The 21,814-nt window shown below is 41.5% G+C and overlaps 1 protein-coding gene across 3 annotated transcripts in view; it reads right to left on the reverse strand.

Moving 5' to 3' along the window:
- Positions 1–1,629: 1,629 nt before the first annotated feature.
- Positions 1,630–21,814, reverse strand: part of CRAMP1 (cramped chromatin regulator homolog 1) — a 53,511-nt gene continuing 33,326 nt past the window's right edge. For all 3 annotated transcript variants that reach the window (XM_080383429.1, XM_080383428.1, XM_080383427.1), the window contains exons 11-21: positions 20,985–21,162; positions 17,226–17,407; positions 16,485–16,559; positions 15,148–15,229; positions 14,299–14,403; positions 13,083–13,261; positions 12,430–12,510; positions 10,935–11,169; positions 10,479–10,643; positions 9,691–9,836; positions 1,630–6,291 (exon numbers count right to left, since the gene is read on the reverse strand). In XM_080383429.1, the coding sequence (XP_080239555.1) occupies positions 6,127–6,291; positions 9,691–9,836; positions 10,479–10,643; positions 10,935–11,169; positions 12,430–12,510; positions 13,083–13,261; positions 14,299–14,403; positions 15,148–15,229; positions 16,485–16,559; positions 17,226–17,407; positions 20,985–21,162 (1,593 nt within the window). In that variant the 3' untranslated portion in view covers positions 1,630–6,126. The remainder of the gene's footprint in view (positions 6,292–9,690; positions 9,837–10,478; positions 10,644–10,934; positions 11,170–12,429; positions 12,511–13,082; positions 13,262–14,298; positions 14,404–15,147; positions 15,230–16,484; positions 16,560–17,225; positions 17,408–20,984; positions 21,163–21,814) is intronic.

Consider the following 21,814-nt stretch of genomic DNA (forward strand, 5'->3'; position numbering starts at 1 on the left):
AGCGCAGCAGGCGTGGAGGGGTGGCGGCGTGCGCCCTTACCGGGCCGTCACCGCTCTGCCCGCAGGAATCCTCTCAGCCGGTGCCCGCCCGTCGCTGCCGCGGGGGAGCCGCCGGGGCCTCGGGGCTGGGGGAGCTCTGCTCCGGGAGCCAGCGCCGCCCGGGCCTTGTGAACCAAACGTTTGCAACGTCACAAATTTACATTTTCAGCTGAAGAATCTGATTTAATGGTTCCACGGCTTTCCATAGGCCAAGAAGTAAATTTCTGAGGCAGCTGTACTGCTGCTTGTGCTCTGAAGGATTAAAAAAAAACCAAAACACCACACCCAAAACCACACCAAAACCCCCACAACAATGAAACAACAAAAAAAAAAACCCCACACACCAAAGACAGGTATTCTAACTGCAACATCTTGCTTTGCTGATCATCCTTTACTTCCAACTCATTCCTTCTGTTTTTACAGTGTCAAGTTTTGGACGTGAAGTGCAAAATTAGATAATCTGTGACCAAAGAAAGTGGTAGGATTCAGTACCACCTTTGACATAAGGTAGGAAAAAAAGGAAAAAAATCCCGTGGAAGGTCTCTCAGCTTTGAGCCTGTGTCACAGCAGGGTGGAGGTGAGAAGCTGCAGAGAAAAGAGCTCGGACCTGGTCCCTCAGCCCAGTTTTCCAGGTGGTAGAGACAAGTCCTCGCTCTGGATGGAAAGGATGCATCAAAGAACATTACTGGTAAGGTTTTTGCTGAGCTTTTTAGTACATTCTTCATTTCTTACCTACTTGAAGAACAGCCTGGCATTTCCTCAATGCAAAATTAAACTGAAGCTCCCATTGTGTATTGCAGAGACCAAACTCCTAAGATGTGTACAAAAAAAGAATCGATTAATGACACACATCACAGGATAATTCAGCTTGAAAGGAACCTCAGGCCTAGTGTCTGACAGGGTGAGCTAGATCACACCAGCTTCCTCTGGGCCTTACTCAGTTTTGCGTTGGCAAGCTCTGAGGACAGACACTGCCCAACCCTCTCTGGGCAACCTGTTCCACTTCCTGATTGCCCTCAGGGTGAAAGTTTTCGTGGTAGTGGCTGTATAAAATATATAGCCTGAATACAGCCTCTACATCCAAGCTCCTGCTTACCTGAAGCGGTGACAGAAAAAAAACCCACCAAAACCAAAAAATGCACCACCCCAAGATACTCTTTTGCTTGGTGCTGGTTTTGTGGTGGGTTTGTTGGCGTTTTTTCTGTTTTTCTTTCTTTCTTACCCTTGTTACTGGTGAGCATGGATGAAGATGGGACATTCAGGACCAAGAGCTCTCTGGTTTGACACATTTCTGACACAATTATCGGACACTACTGGAAATGGGAGCTGTAAAGCAAAAAATCCCCAAACCCAACAGAAGCCTTCTCTCACCATGGTGAAAATCATGAAAGTTCTGGGATGGGAGACATCAATGGAAGTTATGCCACTGATTTCACTGAAACCGTAATTTCACCTTTGGAAGGTTTGGCCTTATGGACAAATTTGTAGGCACCTCCACCCCCAACCCCCTTCCCGGGGCCATTATTATGTAAAGGTTAAAAGGAAAAAATCCGATAGGGCATGAACGGCAAGTAACACACTGGACGTAAGTTAGACCAAGTATTAGTATGTATTTATGCACAAGAATAAAAACAGCTTTACAAGTTGAATTGGAAATTTAAACAGAGGAAGTTTAACAGCTTTTGTATATTATATTAAATAACCAAAACACCTTTTTCCAAAATTGGTAAAGAATAAATAATATAATTTACAATATGGTACAAAAAATAATCAGTAAGGACAGGCATTCTGCTTTATACATACACTATATAGGTATATTTATAATCTATAAAACAAATTCACATCTCAAACAAGCCAGAAACCTTAGATGATATGGCTTAACTATTATTAAAAGAAACAGCATTAATTTTTGCTGCCAGAACCATAAGCTCTAAAGCAGTTATCATGTTTCAGTAATTAATGATAACGTATTGCCGTAGTGCTTGTCAAGGTTTCACTTAGTCAACATTAACAAACTGCTGTGAAATTAACGAGATTCAAAGGTTTGAAAAGGTTAAAAGTGCAGTACTTTCCTTATAAATGCATCCAAAGTCTGAGTGTAAAAAACAAAATGCAACTTAATTTCCACTCTGGGATCTGCAGAGTCAGTAAATGAGATGCCTTTACAGATTAGATTTGATCCAAGTAATTTCATTCTATTTAGAAATATGAAGAGGGGTGTCAAAAAAAGGCTTAACAATGCCATAATTAGTATTCCTATGCTTAGTAGATTTAGTGATAAAAATAATTGTGTGGGTAATTGGGATGCAACACCCAGCAGAAAACCCAGTTAGCGCAAACATGCACACACAGGTCGATCTAATTCTTAGGACGTCTTACTGCTTTTCACCCGGGCCATGATGACAAGAAATACCAAATTTTCTGCCATTCACCTTGCTGAACCACTCAGAACTTCCTTATTACATACAGTCACTAAACCGATGCTGGGAAAGCCTAGAGCAATTAATAGTAGAACTGGAGGTTGTTAGTGTCCATTTGTCCTCTCCAACCACCTTACAGTGCCCCAAGAAGCTATTAAGCTAACAAAGTCATGTTTACCTCAAAACAATCCTGTGTGCATTTCAGTGTAACTTGCTTGAATGTTTGCTTAGGATAGGATGACTCTGTTACTTCCGTTGGGGAAGCTGAAATAATTAAAACTGAAAAAGTTTTGTTTTACAAAATAATATACATATATGTAAGCATAACTACGTGTATATGTGTGTGTGTATACATACACACCCCCACACCCCTCCTACATCCCCCCCCCCCCCCCCCCAGTTTTTCGCTTAGCAGTCTTAGGCACAAACTGATGATGCTTAGCATTGTAAAACACATCTACCTAAAATCTTGAACTGGTGGAATCAGAGGTGTGTTTAAGTGACGTTTCACATAATAAGGATAACAAATTCTGCATCAATTAAAAATTACCACAATGATCTAACTTATTTTCAAGTTCTTCCTCGATAAGACTTACTTGTCCTGAAAGGGCTTTATTATTAAAACTGCAATTTGCAAAGCATTACATTTCTGAAATTAAATTCTGTTTCATAATGACAACTTCTAGGAGGCTGATGCCAAACACATGTCTAACCACAGAATTCTGAGTGCTCAACTGACCTCTTGTCACTTCCAGTGTTATTACTCAGTGGTCCAAAGCCTACTCGCAAAGAAAGGTTCAGGATTGCAGTTTTCTGATCTAATGGTGTCATGAAAAATAACCGCTATGCTGACTTCACTCTACAGTTCTATTATTCCCCTATGGCAACTGAATGGGCCGAGAAAGGGCAGCTTGACAGCTCCCTGTATCAGATGGCAGAAAGTCTTCACAGAACTTGATGAAGTGCTCTGCCATACAGGTGCAGCAACACTGGCGCTTAGTCTAAGCAACCTAAGAGTCAAAACCAATTCACATCCACTCCATCACCAGTATGGGTAAAGAAGAGGAAACATATGTCTAGCTACCTAAATACACTGGAGACCATCAGGCTGGTCTTTCAATATTTAGAAGTTTAAGGATTTTTTTAAGATTAAATTTTTGACTTTTTTTTTTTTTAATTAATTTTTAAGATCCCCCACCCAACACTTGATTAGAATGTATCACATCTCCTGCATGGCCTGTAATCCACAGCCACAAAAGCAGCCCTCTGCTTTTGTCCTGCAAGCCCAAAGAATTTCTGGAGGTACAGCATATAGGATAACCAGCATTACTAATATAAGAAGCCAAAACCAAGACAAAACAAACTGAGAAAGCCTGAACCAAAATACAGCTCAACGTTTAAGTAAAACTTAAAAGTTTTAGAGGGAGTGACTCTTGAGATTAGCAGGCATCCTCTCCATACCAAGGGTGAATGCTTAGAACAAAACAGTCCTCAGCATTCATTTTTCTGACAGCTTTCAACTTTTTAGATTCTAGGTTTACATGATTTCCTGATGATTGCATCGGAATTCTCAAACAAGGTTCTGTAAAAATAACGAAACAGAAATAACGACAGGAGGACTGAATATCCCACATGACATGCAGTCAGAATAGGAAGTTAGCCCACAGGAATTAAATTCTCTGTTCTTCTCGTCATGACCATTTTCTTGCTAGTAATACAGGTCTGCCTCCCTGTTGGGAACATCCAGTTGCACTAATGCTGGTTTTACACATCTGTATGGTTCCTATATCCAAGACAAGAATGCAGCAACCCGATAACATGGGGTCTCAGAATGTCATCCAAATCCCACTACTTTTTGAATGACATCAGGAACATTGGTCTGGGCCACACAAAAGGTGCATCAAAAAACTTGTTACATTTTCTCTTAATGACAGAAAGCATAAAGGCAAATTATATAGCGGTTAAAAAAAAGAAATCTACATAAAGGAGGGTAAAGTGACTGGGAAAACAGCAAATCCCATCAGTGCACTGTGAGCAAGGTTACAAGAAGAAACTCCCAGTCAAATGCCTTGTAAAAGTAGCTAAAGGCAGGTAGAACTACATCTACCAAGTATAGTGCAAGTTGGGAAAATGAACCCCTGATAATAGCCTAAGAGATGGAGAAGTTTTCTTTATTTATTAATAATATAAATTGTAGTTTATATAGGACTAGCCCCTTGGATAAGTTCAGAGCTACTTAAAATAGCCAAGGGACATCCTCTTACTGGAGAAGCAGACAAGTGCTTCAAAAAGGGGCACAATAAAGGTATTCTCTCATATGACCGGTAAGAAAGGAAATAGGGAAAGTCTCCTGAGTTATAAAGGTAGAATGGATGGACAACCAGCTCTAAAGAAAGTAACTTTATATTCCTTTGAACCTGCTGGTATCAGGATCTGAGTCTTCCGATTATTAAAACACTAACATTAAATGCATAGGGATTTAGTAGAGGGAGTACCAGATCCACTAGTGCCTGAAAGTGACTATAATGAAAAATGATGTCCTGAGGTACTACAGAGCACCTGGAATTCACAGAACAAGGAGGAAATATAGGACTAAGGGATTAAGCCAGGACTCGACATGTCTCCTCTTCATGACATAAAACAGATCTCAACAACTTTAGCGTTAATATATTGTTTCTAAACATTACAATATTCTTTCCTATTTCCTCTCCCAGGTAAATCCTCAGGTTTTGTGAAGATGGCAATATATACAGGTTTCCAGCAAAGTCAAGAGTAATTATGACAAAGCTTTCATAGTGATTCCAGTAAGCTCTTTTGCAGTGTTTCTTGACTTTAAAAGCAACCACTCTCCAGGGAAAGCAAGAAAGCACTCTCCCAACTCATGGGGATGAACTGTGCAATGTGATGAAGAATCTCAAAGGTGGAGAGTGCAGTCAGGATGATGATGATTGTGACACGTGATGGGGTTTAAAAATAGAGGAAACTCCTGAAGGACCCATGCAGTCTGGGAGCAGGGTGAAGCAGAGCTCCCCTACAGAACAAGGAAGCAGGTACATGCCCTTGCTGGAATGGTCAAACAACAGAACATAGCCAAAGAAACAGAACAGTCTCTAAAAGCCAAGCATCGTAGAGTTGCAGTGCCTTTGAAAAGAGTGCAAGAAACCTCAGTTTGACTGACGGATAGAAAGAGTGCTAACTAGGACATATGAAGATGCAACATGGTTCCCATACCCACACCCAGCCTACACCCTCCACAACTTCAATGTGGATACCAAGTCATGGCATTTTGATTACTACACAAAAAATAATTCATGTTGGGGAGCTTCTGGCGATACCCTTCCCTGCTTGAGCTTCTTGCTTATGCCATTCAAAAGCAGAAGTCCAGGACTGTCCCATAAACCTGCCATCTTGCATCACGGATGCAGGGGACGCACTATTTCCTGTAATGCTATTCCATGTTTTGTTGTTCCCAGTATATTGCACATCCCAGGACTTGCACAAACTTTTTCAGACCTTTGAAGACAATGCTTCTCTTCTAGAAAGAAGCACACAAGACAGGGACAACTGAGCCTCAGCTGCCTCTCTAGAACCTGCCCTTGCCATGATCCAGCGCTGCCAGCTCCACCTTTAGCCGAACAGTCCACACCAGCCTGCTGGTCTCATACACTTACTGTGAGAGATCCCCAATTGGGGGACCACCACCTCCTCCATCAAACAGAATTTCCCTGCGGGTTGGCTCAGGTATTGATAGTTCCTGGGCAAGGTCATTAAAACGAGATATGTAATCTATGCTGTTCTCATTCATCATGCAAGCCAGCTGTGAATCCACCACCTAGAAGAGACATGAGAAAAAAAGAAGAGCTTCATGTCAGTGGACATTTTACAGAACCGCAAAATTGTTTAGGTTGGAAGGGATATCTTGAGGCCATTTTGTCCAACCATCCTGCTCAAGTAGGGTCAGCTAGAACAGGTTGCCCTGGACCTTGTCCAGTCAGGGGATGAATCTATCTCCATGAATGGAGATTCCACAACTTCTCTGAGCAACTGTTTCTGTGTTTGACCACCCTCACATTAAAAGAGTTTTCTTGGGCTCAGGTGGAATTTCATTGTTTCAATTTGCGCCCGCTGCCTCTTGTCCTGAGAAGAGTCTGGCTACCTCATCTTCATTCCCAGCGTCTTCTCATATGAAAGATACACTTATCTCACCAAGTCAGAGAGTAGCTCTTATCCATGGCTAAATGGAAGCCTCTAAAAAACCCAAAACAAACCCAGAGTCTCAGTGGGCTTTACCTCCCTATCCTTAATTCAGCATTAAAGCGCAGTAGTAAATGCATTGTACAAAAACTCTAAAGACAGCACCTCTAACCTAACAACTACATTTGTAAATTAAACTTGATTCTGCAGGACACTCAATAAAAGGCCTTTCAAAATTCTCCGATCATTAAAACCATCTTTAAATGATACTTGCTTCCTCTGAAGACTCCCACACAACCCACATCTGCCACCAAAAGCTGCTCTGGTGGGCCTAAAATGATGGCTTAGCCCATTTTCTTCTGAAGACAGTTTGTAAGATCAAAGGCTGCAATGTCACTTCAAATCCACACAAATAAATTATCCAATATTCTTTTAATTAACACGCACCTTGAGATATTCTCACCACCAAGCAAGCAGAATCTTCACATTTATGCCAGGAAGTAGAGCTGTGCGTGGAGTCTGAAGCTGCCAGGGGCACATTACAACAGCATGAGCTGGCCACAGCTTCTGGTTACAAGGTCTGTACAGAACCTCCTTATCCAACTCCAAAGGACAATGGAAGAATGACATTTTCTTTCCATCAGGGCAAGCCCCCACAAAGTTACAATGTAAGTGATGTCACACTGAGTCAACCACTGTAAACTCTGGGATAATTAAGACTGGAAAGGGCCTGAAGAAGTTTCTAAGTTCAAACTCTGCTTAAAGCAGGGTCATCTAGGAGCACAGACCAGCTTATCAGGGCTTTGGTGATGTTAGTCTTGAAAGGCTCTGCAGACAGACACTGTACAACATCTCAGGGCAACCTGCTCCCCTGCCTGACCGTCTCCAGGGTGAGAAAGATTTTCTTTCAGTGTAGTCAGAACCTTCCTAAAATCAGCTTTTGCCTGTTCCTCCCACCATGCATCACCACTCTGTGAAGGGCCTGACTCCAGTTACGTCCCTCTGCCCTGAAGCCTCCTCCTCCAGGCTGAACAAGCCCAGTACCACACAAACAGGTGCTTCAGCCCCCTAATCATCTTGGTGGCTCTCTGCTGAACTTGCTCCAGTTCCTCTGTCTTTCCTGTACTGGGTGCTCAAAACTAGGCACGATGTTCTAGACATGGTCTTACAGCTGTTGAACAGAGTGGGATAACCATCACTTCGTTCCATCTACTGGCTATGGTCCTGTTAAAACAGTCCATGACACTGTTGGTGGTCTTAGCTGCCACAGAACATCCTGGCTCATGCTGAGCTTGCTGTGTATCAAGATGCCCAGGTACTTCCCAGCAGAGCTGTCTCCTAAACAGTCTCCAGCCTATATTGCTGTCAGGGTTATTCCTTCCTGGGAGTAGGGCTTTGCATTTGTCCTTGCTGAATTCCATAACGTTCCTGCAGCTCCAGTCCATCTCCGTCCTTCTGAAAGGGAGCTTGGTCCTCAAGCACACCTCAAGCCTTAGTAACTGCTGGTCTTCACTCTACCCCTTAAAAAGGTTTCAAAACAAAAGAATAATTCTACCACCTGAGAAAGTAATTCAGCAGCACAGGACCTTCTGCCATTCTCTCAGGTAACTTCATATTAGCCACCTCCTGCTTCTTCCTTCTAGACCTATTTATTTTTTCTACCAGTCCTCCAACTGTACTGCACCAGTATTAACCCTTCTCTCATCTTCACTATTTTCAATTCCTGCTCTAAAAAGCAGGACACAAAACAGAAGTATTACAGCTCTGTCAAAACAAGGTTATGTCCAACAGGGGAAACATGACCTCCCCCAGAAAAAGAACCTGGTGCTCGCAACAGCTTCTTGCACCACAGAATAACAGACTGGTCAGGGTGGAAAGTGACCACTGGAGATCATCTAATCCAACCCCCTGCTAAAGCAGGGTCTCCTAGAGCAGGCTGCACAGAGTCACACCCAGGCAGGTTTTGAATGTCTCCACAGAAGGAGACTCCACAGCCTCTCTGGGCAGCCTGTGCCAGCACCGTGACAGCCTCAAAGCAAAGAAGTTCTTCCTCATACTCAGATGGAACTGCCCGTGCTGCAGCTTGTGCCCGTTGCCCCTTTGTCCTGTTGCTGGGCACCACTGAAAAAAACCTGGGGCCGTCCTTTGGCACTCGCCCTTAAGGCATTTGTAGACATTCAAAGATCCCTTCTTGGTCTTCTCTTCTCCAGGCTGAACACGGACCCCCTCTCTCAGCCTTTCCTCATAAGGCAGATGCTCCAGTCCCCTAATGACCTTCACAGCCCTTTGCTGGACCCTCTCCAGCAGCTCCCTGTCTCTCTTGAGCTGGGGAGCCCAGCACTGGTCACAGCACTCCAGGATGCAGCCTCAGCAGGGCAGAGTAGAAGAGGAGGATCACCTCCTTCCACCTGCTGGCCACGCTCCTCCTCATGCACCCCAGGATCCCATTGGCCTTCTCGGTCACAAGGACATGCTGCTGGCCCACGGGCAACTTGCTGTCCATCAGGACTTCCAGGTCCTTCTCCACAGAGAAGTCAACCCCTAGCCTGCTCTGGTGCATGGGGTTGTTCCTCTGCAGGTGCAGGACCTTAAACTTGCCTTTATTGAACTTCATTTACGTTCCTCTCCGCCCAACTTTCCAGCCTGTCTGTCCAGGTCTTGCTGAATGGCAGCGCAGCCTTCTGGTGAATCAGCCACTCCTCCCAGCTTTGTATCAATCATCTGCAGACTTGCTGAGGGTACACTCAGTCCCTTCATCCAGGTCACTGATGAATAAGGTAAACGAGACTGGACCCAGTACTGACCCCTGGGGAACACCGCTAGCTACAGGCCTCCAGCCAGACTCACCAGATCTGGTGTCATATACCCTCAAGTCATTTTACATCTTCCTCTTAAGACTGTAACCCTGTTTTACTAAGCTACAGTGCAGATGTCAAAGCACCTTTGCCTTAAGTATCTCAGGAAGGTATGATGGACAATATCCAGTAACACTGCACTAAAAAATAAGCAGACAGCTGAATGTGATTTGATGACATACCTCTGCTACATCTGCCAGAGACCGTGATACAAAAGAGTCCCGTGAATTTCCATCCAGAAGGCTGGGTCCCAGTAAGGAGGTGCCACTGGCAGTCCCAGCAGGAGTTGGCAACATTTTTCGTCCCTTCTCAGGTGAGATGAAACTTGCTATAAAGAACAGGCACATCAGTAAGTCACAGCACTGAATATTTGCAATTGGGAGAATAAAGAGAAGGACAAGGAAATAGGTATCTGCCGTCCATTTCCTATTTCTTCTATCTCTCAAAAATTATGTGTTACCAGGATGAACACCGTTGGCACAATGCTAGGAGTACACAGATTCATTACACTGGCCCCATTAAACATTAATTAAAAAAAATACCAACCAAACCCCAAACAAACCCAGTGATCTCAGGTCTTTGAGATTACACTCACGAAGCACAGAATGAAGACTATTTTTCCAAAAGCAGAGCCAAGGGCATCTTTTCATTCTGGCAGAACAACTAAAATGTCTCAACCTAACTGATGAGACAGGCTCCAAACAGACTGCAAAGAACTGCCAAGGAATTATTTGTCCCAAGGTATGGGCCTCAATCTAGCAACAAGATCTTTTCAGGAACAGACTTGTACAGAGAAGGAAGATGTATTCAAGGCAACACCGCTGAAACGAAAGCAAGTAGTAAGGGAAGAAATCTATAAACGTCCTACGGGGTTTATGATTTTCCAAAGGATTCACTTCCACAGTGTTGGGGGGTTTTGTTGTTTTTGTTGTACAGAAAAGAGCTTTTTTGTTGCAGTTCTGACACTTACAAAACAAGCTGCTGAGAGACGAGTCTGTGGAGTCATTGGGGTACCACTGGGGATCATGGCTGGGAGACGCAATCCAGTTCTGTTGAGGACTACTGGATGGGGACGGAAGACTTTTGGAGCTGTCACTGCCATTCAGTTTTGCAGGAGAGAGGGAAACACCTTCACCTGTAAGGCAATGTCAGGAATCACTGATTCAGTCAATACAGAAAAGTTACAGGACAGTGCATCAATTTATATTTAGAAAGCAGACAACACCCTCATCAACAACTGCAACAACAAAAAGCCCCACCTATATATGCTAGAAAATAAAGGCTAAGCACAATTTTATTTCCAACCGCTATTAAAGAAAATAACCAAGAACCGCATCCTGCAAAAGTTTCTGCTGAAATGTAAGATGACAGACTTTTTTTTTTTTTTTAAAGTTAATAAGAAGACTTTATCTAAGCTCAGACTTACTGTATTGACCAGAGCTGATAGCTATTTCAATGATAGAGTCACTGATCTGAGTGGCAGGTTCTCCTTGAGAAAGCACATCTTCAGGTGGTCCAGGCAGAGAAATATCCAAGAGAGCAGAAACATTGGGAGGAGAGAGCCGGGTACTGGAAGCCTCTGATGAAGGAAGTGGAGGGGTGGAAAGACCATTTTGGAGGGGTGTCTTGGACAGTTCTGACAGAGAAAGGACTGATGTGCCCTGTTACAAGAAACAGAGTTAATTGTTCATAGATTTCTGAAGACTTGGAAATCTATCTGAAAAGCAACTAGCTCCTAAGCATCAGACTGAAATCAGACTGGGGGTGGCTGGGAAGACTAATAATCCAGCAGGTAATATTCCTAAAATTTTAGGAATCTATTATTTATAGAATAGATTTGTATTATTTTAACCAAAAATATCTGTAAGCATAAACAAATACACTTCAGCCCATATTCTACCAAATCATCTGAAAAAAATATGGGTTTGTAACATTCCAAAGAATATTTAATACAGTCTACATAACAGAAACAAGCATAGTAATATAATTAACATGATTTTGATGAACCTACAAGATAGTTCTCAATCAATCTTTCTTTAAGGAGTCTCGTTATTAGTACCTCATCGTACAGCTGTGTGATTCGTCTTCTGATTTACAAAGCTCTCCTAAGAGCAAGAACCAGAACCTAGGACCCCATTACCACAAATAAATGCCTAGTAGATTGATGTCCTAACATGTGCACTGTAAAAAAAAAAAAATAAAACCACCAACAAGACAAAACAAAACAAAAATATTTCTTCTCCTTTATGCACTCCAATCAAATTAATTTGACTTTTTCACATGTACCTGTTGCAGGAAGAGTAGAACATGCTTCCACTGAAAAATGGAAAAGCCTGTATTCTTAAGTATGTAAGTATCTAACACAGTGCCCTGGATTCTACTGGAAAAGGAAGTTGGGAACAGGATGACACCACTCTTACAACTTGGGTGCTGCCACAGCTACTTTCCAAGCATCTATGTCTTATTGGATGCAGCATAAAGAAAAGTGATTCTCTGAAGAGCATGCTAGCATTACAATCACGCTTTTAGTCTTAATATTCCTGCTTCAGCAACACAGAAGCAGCAGGACTGCCAACTACAAAAACTTTTTTTTTTTTCCCTTTTCTTTTACACAGGTAAAATTTTACAACAGCAACTGTAAACTCCTCCATTGTATCAAGAAATATGTAAAACCTGTTTGTCCTTCAGAGGTCAAAGACTGCCAGCTTCACTTTTACTTTTTTTAAGAGTACGGCACTCACATGAATTTAAACAGCTTTCATAAATTTCTTTCTTTAAATTTCTTCAGATGCCAGAGATTTCAATTTCCACAAAACAGTACCAGTGGTGTACAGTTACCTGGGAACAAGGGGTTTTAACTAGTAATACCAGTGGTGTTTTCAACACATTTCACACAACTGTTCTTTCAAGACATACTCTACCTGGAAACCATCAGGAACTGCCTCCTGCTCGTGCCGTGTCGGTAGGCTGATGAACGGAACCCGACACCCAGGGCCTGAGCCCTACAAGCACAACAGAAATTATGTGAGTGACAAATATTTACATGAGATGATGCAAATGTAGCTGGGGAGGCAAGAGACGAGTGCCTATCACTGTTTACGCATGCTCTTTTTACATACCACGCATTTCAAAATTGTCCATCAACTCCCTGAGAAAATGACATGGATTGACACGTATCTGGGTCTCAATGAAAGAAATTGCAAAGAGAAATCACACTTCCCATTCCAAATACATCCCTAACAGTCCCTGTTTTGCCCCAGATTCCCTCCTGAATTACCGTCTATTTAAATGCTACTGTTTCTTTTCAAGCCCAGATTTCGGCATGGCCAACTTCAAGAGTCTTACAGCTGAAAGCTGTTCTACAGGATGGAAATCTGTTCAGAGTGATCACGATTTGACCCCTCAACCCTAAAATACACAATATACAAGATAGATTGGGTTTGCCACGATACAAGTGTCTTACAGCTAGCTCCAGAAGGCGGCTCATCAAAGAGCTATTAATAATACAGGTTTTTTTACAATGAAATGGTAAGACACTGAACTACTTTAAAAAGTATGCTCAAGAGACTCTGACCTCTACAGTAGTGATGGAGCCTCCGTTCTGATGTGCTGCTGTTGACTCCTGCGGCGTTACCACTGTGGTCACTCCGTCCGGTGACAATGGAGACACACCTGACAAACCATCTGCATCCAGAACAGGCATAGGGCTACCAGGGATAATACCAGCACTTTTAGCTGCCAAGTCAATAGCACCTTTTGTGGAGAGGGGGAAAGGAAAAAAGCAGCAAAAAATACATTACAAGCCTTTTCTTCAGGCAATTACTTTGTTGTGACTTATCTAAAAGATGATTTTTTAAAAACTGCCGAAAGTCAAAACTTAACACATGCAAAAAACAAAAATGGTAATTATCTGATCAGCTATACACTTTGTGAAGAGGAACAACTGATAACATTCCTTTCAGCTAAAATGTTCAGGTTTTCTGCCTTGTTCCAACATGTTACCAAGTATATAGAAACAGTTTAGAGAAACATCCCAGTTCTTTCTACCTGCCCTCTCCTTCCATTTCTTTTTTTGCCCTGCAAATTATTAAGTATTTGGTTATGCAATTTCTAGACATTTCCTGTGGTTTATTAGAAGTGCTCTAAACACAGTATAGCCTTATCCTGTTACCTTGCTTCTAACAGCCATTTAGACTCAAGATTAAAAAAAAAAACCTTATGCTGTTGCAGTGTCAGCCTCACCCAGATCTTTTAAAAAGCATTTAAAACCATCTGAATGTCTTCCCATCACAGAGAACCCTCTGACTAAACCAGAGGCAATCAAGGCAATCACTGATCTCACCTCCCTAATCATTCTAATTACAGGACTCATTCTTTTGCTGCACTACTGTATTTGCTTGGGGCACACCAGCATGCTTTTTTCTTGTAGAATTCATAATCTCATGTCAGTAGATAAGCTGTTCATAAGTTTCTTTCAACTATGGCACAACCTCTTTTCAAAGTGGTCTTACAACAAAACATCATAAAAATGCTCAGCTTTAGTTACAAATTCTAACCCCTTGCTTTGCCTGCAGGTCAGACACAGCAAAGGAACCTAGGTCAGACCGTGCCACCACTGACTGCTCCCTTTCTGCAGTCACACAAAGCCACAGAAAGTCAGACATCATTAACACAGGTGTTTTAACCTCCAAAGGCACTAACAATTTTACCTAGGAAACAGAAACCAACAATACAAGAATATACAGATCACAACAGACCATGACTCTCATTCTGTTTAAAAAATGACTTACTAGACAGATGATTGGTAGCCTGTGTTGGAAGAACTTTGGGCACAATTGGACGAGAAACAGCAGCTTTAGTCAGTGAGGACTGGATTGGCCGAAATGAACCTCTCCCTAGGGTGAAGGGTTAAATATATCTCAAGCAAATGAAATTAACATCTTTAAAGCAGAACGAACAGTTCCAATAGAAGCAAACAAATTCCAAGCAGTAGCAAGCTCTGGGAATGCAAGCAGTGGAGATGAAGAAACGGACTTGAAACAGTAATGCAAGCTAACCAGTGCCTTACCACAAAAAGCAACAGCAAGCACTGCTGTGTTATTCAAGCTGCTTGCATTATTTTCAATGAAGATAATCTTTACGGTCTCCTGTTGATTTTGAGATTTAAGCTGAGATGGGGGGGATCACCTATACTACCACTGTACTTAAGATGTATCAGCAGAACAAGGACAACGGGGCAGTATATTGATTACACTATATGAAATTCAGACTGTATTCCAGGTACTAGGAAAAGTCCACTATGAGATCTAGACAAATGATTATAACCTACAGACAAAATATTCTTATCTAAGTAATGTATTCCAAAATTTTGTCTCCTTGTAAAGAACTCCTTACTCTTCCCTGCTTTCAGTACGGGAAATGGAATAAAAAAATTTCTATCACAATCATGACTTGCTTAATGATCCAGGAGAACAATCCCATCATCCTGTAGGAAGTGACTCAAGCAGCTGGTACATAACTCTCTGGTTCTGAAAGCGTACTTTCTCCTTTTTAGAAATTACGTCTTTATACAGTTTTAAGGGACACCTTCCAGTCCAACTCATGGCAGCATAAAAGTGATAGAAGATATGCGGACTCACCTGTAATGGATGAGTTGGATAAGATAGAAAAGGAACAGACATGCTGGGACGGATTTCCAGAAGGCCTGGGGAGCAGCGTTCTCTACGTAAGAGAAAAAAACAATAAACCAAAACTATTTAAACACAGAACAGAGGGTAAAACTCATCTTCTAAGGCACAAAAATCCATGATGGCTTCCAGAATAGGCAGAGTATTTACATGGCATGACTATAATGCAACAGACAGAGCAATTAAGGTCTGCGTAATCTTGAGAAAGAAGCTACAGACAGGAATCGTGTTTCCTCTGTGAACTACTGTAAGAGAAAATTTCCACATGGACAATTCTCAGAAATGCTGATTAGAACTATATTCCTTAGAACTATATTCCTTTCTGATTATACTTGCAGTGGTTTTCAAATCCCCCACAGAAATACAGCAGTGGTCGTAAGGATGGGATCTAGTCTGTGCGCAAACTGATCTTCCATTACAATTGAACACGTGTGAATTAATGAGGTAGCTCTGCATACTTGGGGGTTCTTAAAACAAATGGAATTGCATTGACCAGAATATCTCAGTACTAAAATATAGTACGTATGTAATTTCTACGTCTCCCACTCTCATACAGAGCAGAACAGACAAAAGGATATACTGACACTTGGTAACTTTGTTTTCCCCAAACAAGTTTCCATTATTTTGGTTTTAGATTTCTTTTAAGTTCTCCACCTGCCTGTTGTTTCACAGTGGCATGTGCCTTTTTGGTGGGCTGTCAGAGTAGTCTGAAGGAGGTTAATGCCCCCCCTACCATCAAAGTTCCATGACAACAGGCTATACCTCTTTCATACATTTCTTAGCAAGTCCTATTTTTTTCCAGAAATCATTGTTCTTTCAAATAGTATTCTGTTTTATTTCACTACAGAGGTTTATACCCACCCCAGCTTAGCAGCCATTAGTAAGTAGGAAGCAGGGAAAAATTATCTAAAGGGAAATCTTGTTGCAATAGCCCTGAGAGCTCTAACGCTGACAGACCAGGACACCACATGAACACACTGATGCTTGTGCATCAATACCAGCAGACCCAAACAGCACAACCCGCTTTCAGAGGAGGGACTTTTATAATTTTTCCAAACTACCTCATGCACTGGACACTGTTGTTGACATTTCCCATATAGGGAATACAACATGGCTGGTTACAATATAGACCAAAATGCTTGTTACTTCCTTTGTTCAGCTTCACTTTTCCAGCAGATGTATGAAGGAAGTTCAGATTTTTATTTCAGTTAAATGGAAATCATTATAGCCTTACTGATACATATTTGGGAAGCAAACCAGGCATTTCACACTTTGAAGATTGTTCTGACCTGTACTACTAATGGCTTCCGCAAGTGCCTGTTCCGTAACTTCCTTGGCTTTGGCAAGAAGAAGTCCGATTGCATCTGAACAAGGACAGAAAATGCATTAGAAAATATCCTAAGCATGCAGACACAGAATAAATTATACCCCCCAAACTCTGTATTTCAATAAAGTTGTAACTATTTATTAAAAGACTGTGTTTTGTTTCAGAGCGTAGAACATTCTTTCTGCTAGATTAGGAAAACTTTACACCAGGAATGTGTTTTTTTTTCTTCTTGTTTTATGGAGATATAGCTTTCTCCAAAAAAAGCCATTTCACTACTTAACTACTGTAGCTTGCTATGAAGTTGTTACTGAGACTGTAGATATAAAAATAAAACCAGTATTTGAATTAAATACAGAAATGAGGCTGTATTGAAGTTAGCTGCATGATAAGAAGGATATCAGTTTTGCTATATCTGGCAAATATGTTTGCTGGAGTAACTTAAAGAGAGTGACCCAGTTTCAACAGGCTGTGTGATGGCATTCAGATTCAGGCCTGAAGAGGTGATGTCACTTCAAAGCATAGTTATATAGTCAAAATCGGACTAATTTCAGCTAATATAATGTAATGTTTATGCTTGAGCATCACTAGAAGCACTGCTTCACGGGGAAGCCCATGCTCTGATGAACCAAAAAACCCGGTAATGCCTACTGGAAGCTGGCTCAGGTACAATATGCTACCTTTTTCATTCAGTCACCTCACTTACACTGATTGTGTCTAAGTGCTGCCGGAAGGTCAGTTCTGCTTCTTTGCTAGGCAAGAACAGTTTCCCGTGGCGGCTGTTGGGTGGCAGAGTTGTAGGAACTGCAAAGAGTCCACCATCAGCATCAGTGCTTCCAGAACTTGAAGGACCAGCCACCAAGAGAGGTCTAGGGAGGTTTCTCAAACCTAGAGGATTTTAACAGATATTTAAATGAAGGGGGGGGGGGGGGGGGGGGAAGAAGGTAACTATGTAGTAATTGAAGGATCATACAGAGAGCTGGGACTTATGATTTCTGGCTCTGCCACCATCTGTTTGTGAACTCAAATCATGAAACTCTTAATACTTCAGTTTTCCCACCTGCAGATTGACAGCATTTACCTACTTCACAAGGATACCACAAACATTCACTTGCTCTGAAATCCTTGGAAGAAGGGGGTTAAATGCAATTTTTCACTACTAAAGAAACTAGAATTTAAGCACTCAGTTTTAAGCACTCAGTTTTAAGCCCTGCAGACTGTGTTATCTACTTAGCGTGTAGAAATACTTGAGGGCCCTTCCCACTAAATAAACCATACATCCACCATCCCTTCTGTAGGGGAAGAGAACACAGAGTTATCCTACAATGTTTGTTTTTTTGGTTGTGTGTTGTTTGGTTGGGGTTTTTTTTTGTTTGTGTTTTTTTTTTTTTTTTTTTTTCTTTTACACTCCCCACTTACCACCTCTTCCTCATGGTAATTCAAAGTGCAACCCCAATAAAGTGATTCTGGTGATAGAGAAGTGAAAGAGATGGGATCAGTTTACCAAAATATCTTCCGAAAGATGGGTTGTCTTAGAAATACATTTGGCCCATTGAAATAATGGCATCTGGTCTGAGTAAAACTTCTCCATTTACATTTAACTTTAAAAAATATCGTAGGATTTCACAGCGGTGTGCCCACTCAGCAGGCATCCAGGCAGGATGAAAATCAGTACTGTTCGTATGTTGTTCTGCAATAACCAAGATGCGTTACCTGCCTGTATTCCGCAGAAGTGCTCGCTGCACATGTAACGCTGGGTTTCATTACAATAAACAGTAACAGCTATTTTCACACTTACATTGCACCCATACTTGTCATGGTACTCCAGCCTCTGCTGCTGGGCTGGAGATCTCAGCTGGGAGGCAGCAGGCACCTGACTCACCCGGAGCGGGAAGAAGCAAAGTGGGCAACAATTCTTAGTCATGCCTGCTACCTTCCTGGGCAGGAAAACTATACAGCACATGCTTGGGCCACACTAATGCAGAGATGGGTATATGCAACAGTACTCAAGAAGTCTTTTGAAGAACATCAAACTTTTACCCTCCTATTTAAAAGATGAAATTTATCCTCCTATTTAAAAGATTAAATTGCCAGCTCCACCCTGCTGCTCTAGACTCTGCTGTTTTTCCAAAGTTTAGTTAAAATCACAGTGTGCCAATATATCTAAAAATAAATTAAATGCAGAACAACATATAAATTTGTGCCTCCTGCTTGACCAGGAGTTAGAAAGAATTGTTAAAGAGATAACACATACAATATTGTATTTAAAACAGCAATAAAGGGATGCAACTGTTAATTATGTAATGATATTTTAAGCACTATAGGTGATATTGCATCACAGCTGTTGCTTCACTTTTTCTAAATCTCTTTGCATGATTCTTTTTATCCCCTTTTCTGTCTCTCCAACTAGCTGCGTGGCTTTTGTGGAGCTGTCAGTTTGTCAACACTTTCAGTATTTCTGGAGTGGACACAGACTATCTTCCAATCTTTGTTTTCTACAAAGAAGGCCAAATCAATTTATCTTTAATAAAAAAAAAAAAAACAAACAAACAAAACCCAAAACCCAAAAAGTAGCTAGGACCTAGATGGACTCAAGACCAAAGCCAATGAAGGAATGCACCAAGAAGGCTCACCACCAAAAGTAACCTAGCAGTTTGCTTTCTGACAGACAAATTACTGCAATCACTTCATAGCCTTGTATGTGAGGATACAAAGAAGCTTGATAATTACTATATACTAAAGGTTGCAATCCAGACCACAACCAATGCTCTTTTAGATTGAGAACACCTCTACCAGGGCTGACAAAAGGGATTCAGCTTGTTTACCAAAACAACACAATTTAGGGTAAAGATAACTTGCTCGGCTACCCATGTGACAGGCTAGAATGCCATTACCTGAGGTCTAAGCTGAGTGCATCACCCCAGGCAGAACTGCTGAGAAGCTAAACTAATGAACTAGTAAACATTGTACTGAACACACTTTTGCTGCTCCTCTGTTCAAGCCAAACAGCTCAGTTGAAGCCAACTTGGCCATCTTTGGTACTGTAGAAAAGCAGGAATACGTAGTCTGCATTTTTCACTTCCTGACATTACACTGAAGACTCTGTGCTTCATTATAACATATTAAACCGTACTGCTGCACAACCCTACTTGTAATTCAGCGATGCGAATTGAAGACTAACTTGGACAATTATATTTGTTTTTGAATCCATGAAGCTTTATGTAAAAAGAATAGATGTCTGCTTCTAGGGGATGAGATACAAAGTATTGTTATCTTCTTGCTCTTTCTGTCTGGTGTCCTCAGTGGATGATCCTTACCCTAGATTAAAATGCTTTAGAAGGGATTTTCAAGGCATTTGGGAAGCACAAAGTACAATCTCATAAAAATGAATGTAGCAAACTGATTTTACTTCCAAGTCTGATTTAAAAAGATACGTCCCTCAAGCCTGTGAAATTCTCACATTTCAGTGAGATAATCTGTTTGATCTTTAAAATTGTTGAGGATTTACTAGATATTTGAGTACGTCCTTGTCTGCAAGTAAGAGCAATGAAGCTTTAGAGAAAGGTGAAATTGAAGAGAAAGGTGAAATTGATATAATGTCATTTGAAAATGAAAATCACACAGAACACCAAGCCTGTCTTACGGCATCAGTTAAATTGCTCATGGTCCATTGCTCCTTACAGCACTGATGTGAAAAGGACAGTGCAAGAATCGCAATTGTTCCCAGTAACCCTGACACCTTCACAGACTTTTTTAAAGTCATAAAACATTTGCTGGCAAATGCAGCTGGACTGAAGAACTAAAATTATTGGTGTGCATGGCTAGGGCTCACAAGTTACAGCAGCTGACCCTACTATTAAAAGCAAAGGTAATTCACAATCATTCTGTATTTTATAATGGCAGAATGGCACAGAAAATTTTCAGTAATTATTTTACCAACAAACTTTACACCATATATTTACTGTCCTGATCTGTAAGCTCTGCCAATGGGAAGTAGTGGATTAATTCCTTGTTTCACTTCGCTTGCACGCACGGCTTTTGCTTTACTTATTAAAGGGTCTTTATCGCAACGCATGAGTTTTCTCGCTTTTACTCTTCTGATTCTCTCCCCCATCCCACCAAGGGGGGATGCAGCTGGGGTGAGCAAGCAGCTGGGGTGGAGGGGCTTAGCTACCAGCTGGGCTTAAACCACAACACAGCTCCTGGCAAATGCCAGCACCTTTTGTACGAGTGACTCATGGGAGGTCTTCTGGACTGTAAACTGTATTACTGACATGTATTGTTTATCAGGATTCAAAGTACTGACAACCCTAAAGCAAATTAACACATACCAATGCTCTTAAACAGTTAAGTTCCTAAGAGTAAGAACACTCATTCTCCCAGTGTTATATTACTGGGATGTACTCCTCACCCTATGAAGTACTAACGCTCTGATCTCTTGAGATGGATTTTTATGAATACTCACTTGAGGAGCTGGAAGCAGCACCAGGAGAAAAAGTTGTCTTGTTGCGAAGGGCAGATTGATTTCGGGCACAACCTGGACTCCTGGTGCTGATGGCAATCACCTTTCCCGGAGGAGTCAGTGACTGCTCCTCTTGAGCAGGCTTTATAGGTGATGTGGCAACAGAGCTCATCTCGGGTGTCTGAAAATGCATACACATTAAATAAATACCGTGCACTGTTACAATACCATTAAACTCATTCTACCTAAAAGAAAAAATTGTGACACACTACAATATCTTTAAATATTTGTGTGTGTGGTGGGCAGCTGAAATCCCCTTCCTGTGCATTCAGCACTGTTAAATGTCATTGGTTCAATACCGTTAATTTATGTTACAATCAAGTTAACCATCAACAAGCTTCACACAGTGTGCTGGACCACCCCAGGGTAAAAAGGAAAAAAAAATAAATATAAAGGAAAAAAGGTGCTTTCCTAATTTTCCAGGCCTATCCAGTTACTTCATTAAGTTGTTTAAACATTGTTCTAGAAAATGCATCCTTTTTAAGGAATCTGTGTGCAACCAAAGGCACAAAAGTACCACCACACTTGACTGCAACGCACTTTGCTACTGTTTGGTTTATGCTCTTCATCTTGATTTAAAGGAATTAACCACAGCACAGTTGCCCATTTCAGCTTTGCTACATATTATCTTGAGAAAATAGCAGGGATCTGAACAATCAATCCTTCCCCTGTTGAAGTACACCGTGGCAAAAATACTATGGTTTCTGTCATTATTTGATGAAACACAAAGGATTTAGGAGACAAAACTTTCAAAAGTCTCCAGCTCTTTCAAT

This window comes from Falco punctatus, assembly GCF_963210335.1.
Source record: "Falco punctatus genome assembly, chromosome: 4".
NCBI lineage: Eukaryota > Metazoa > Chordata > Aves > Falconiformes > Falconidae > Falco > Falco punctatus.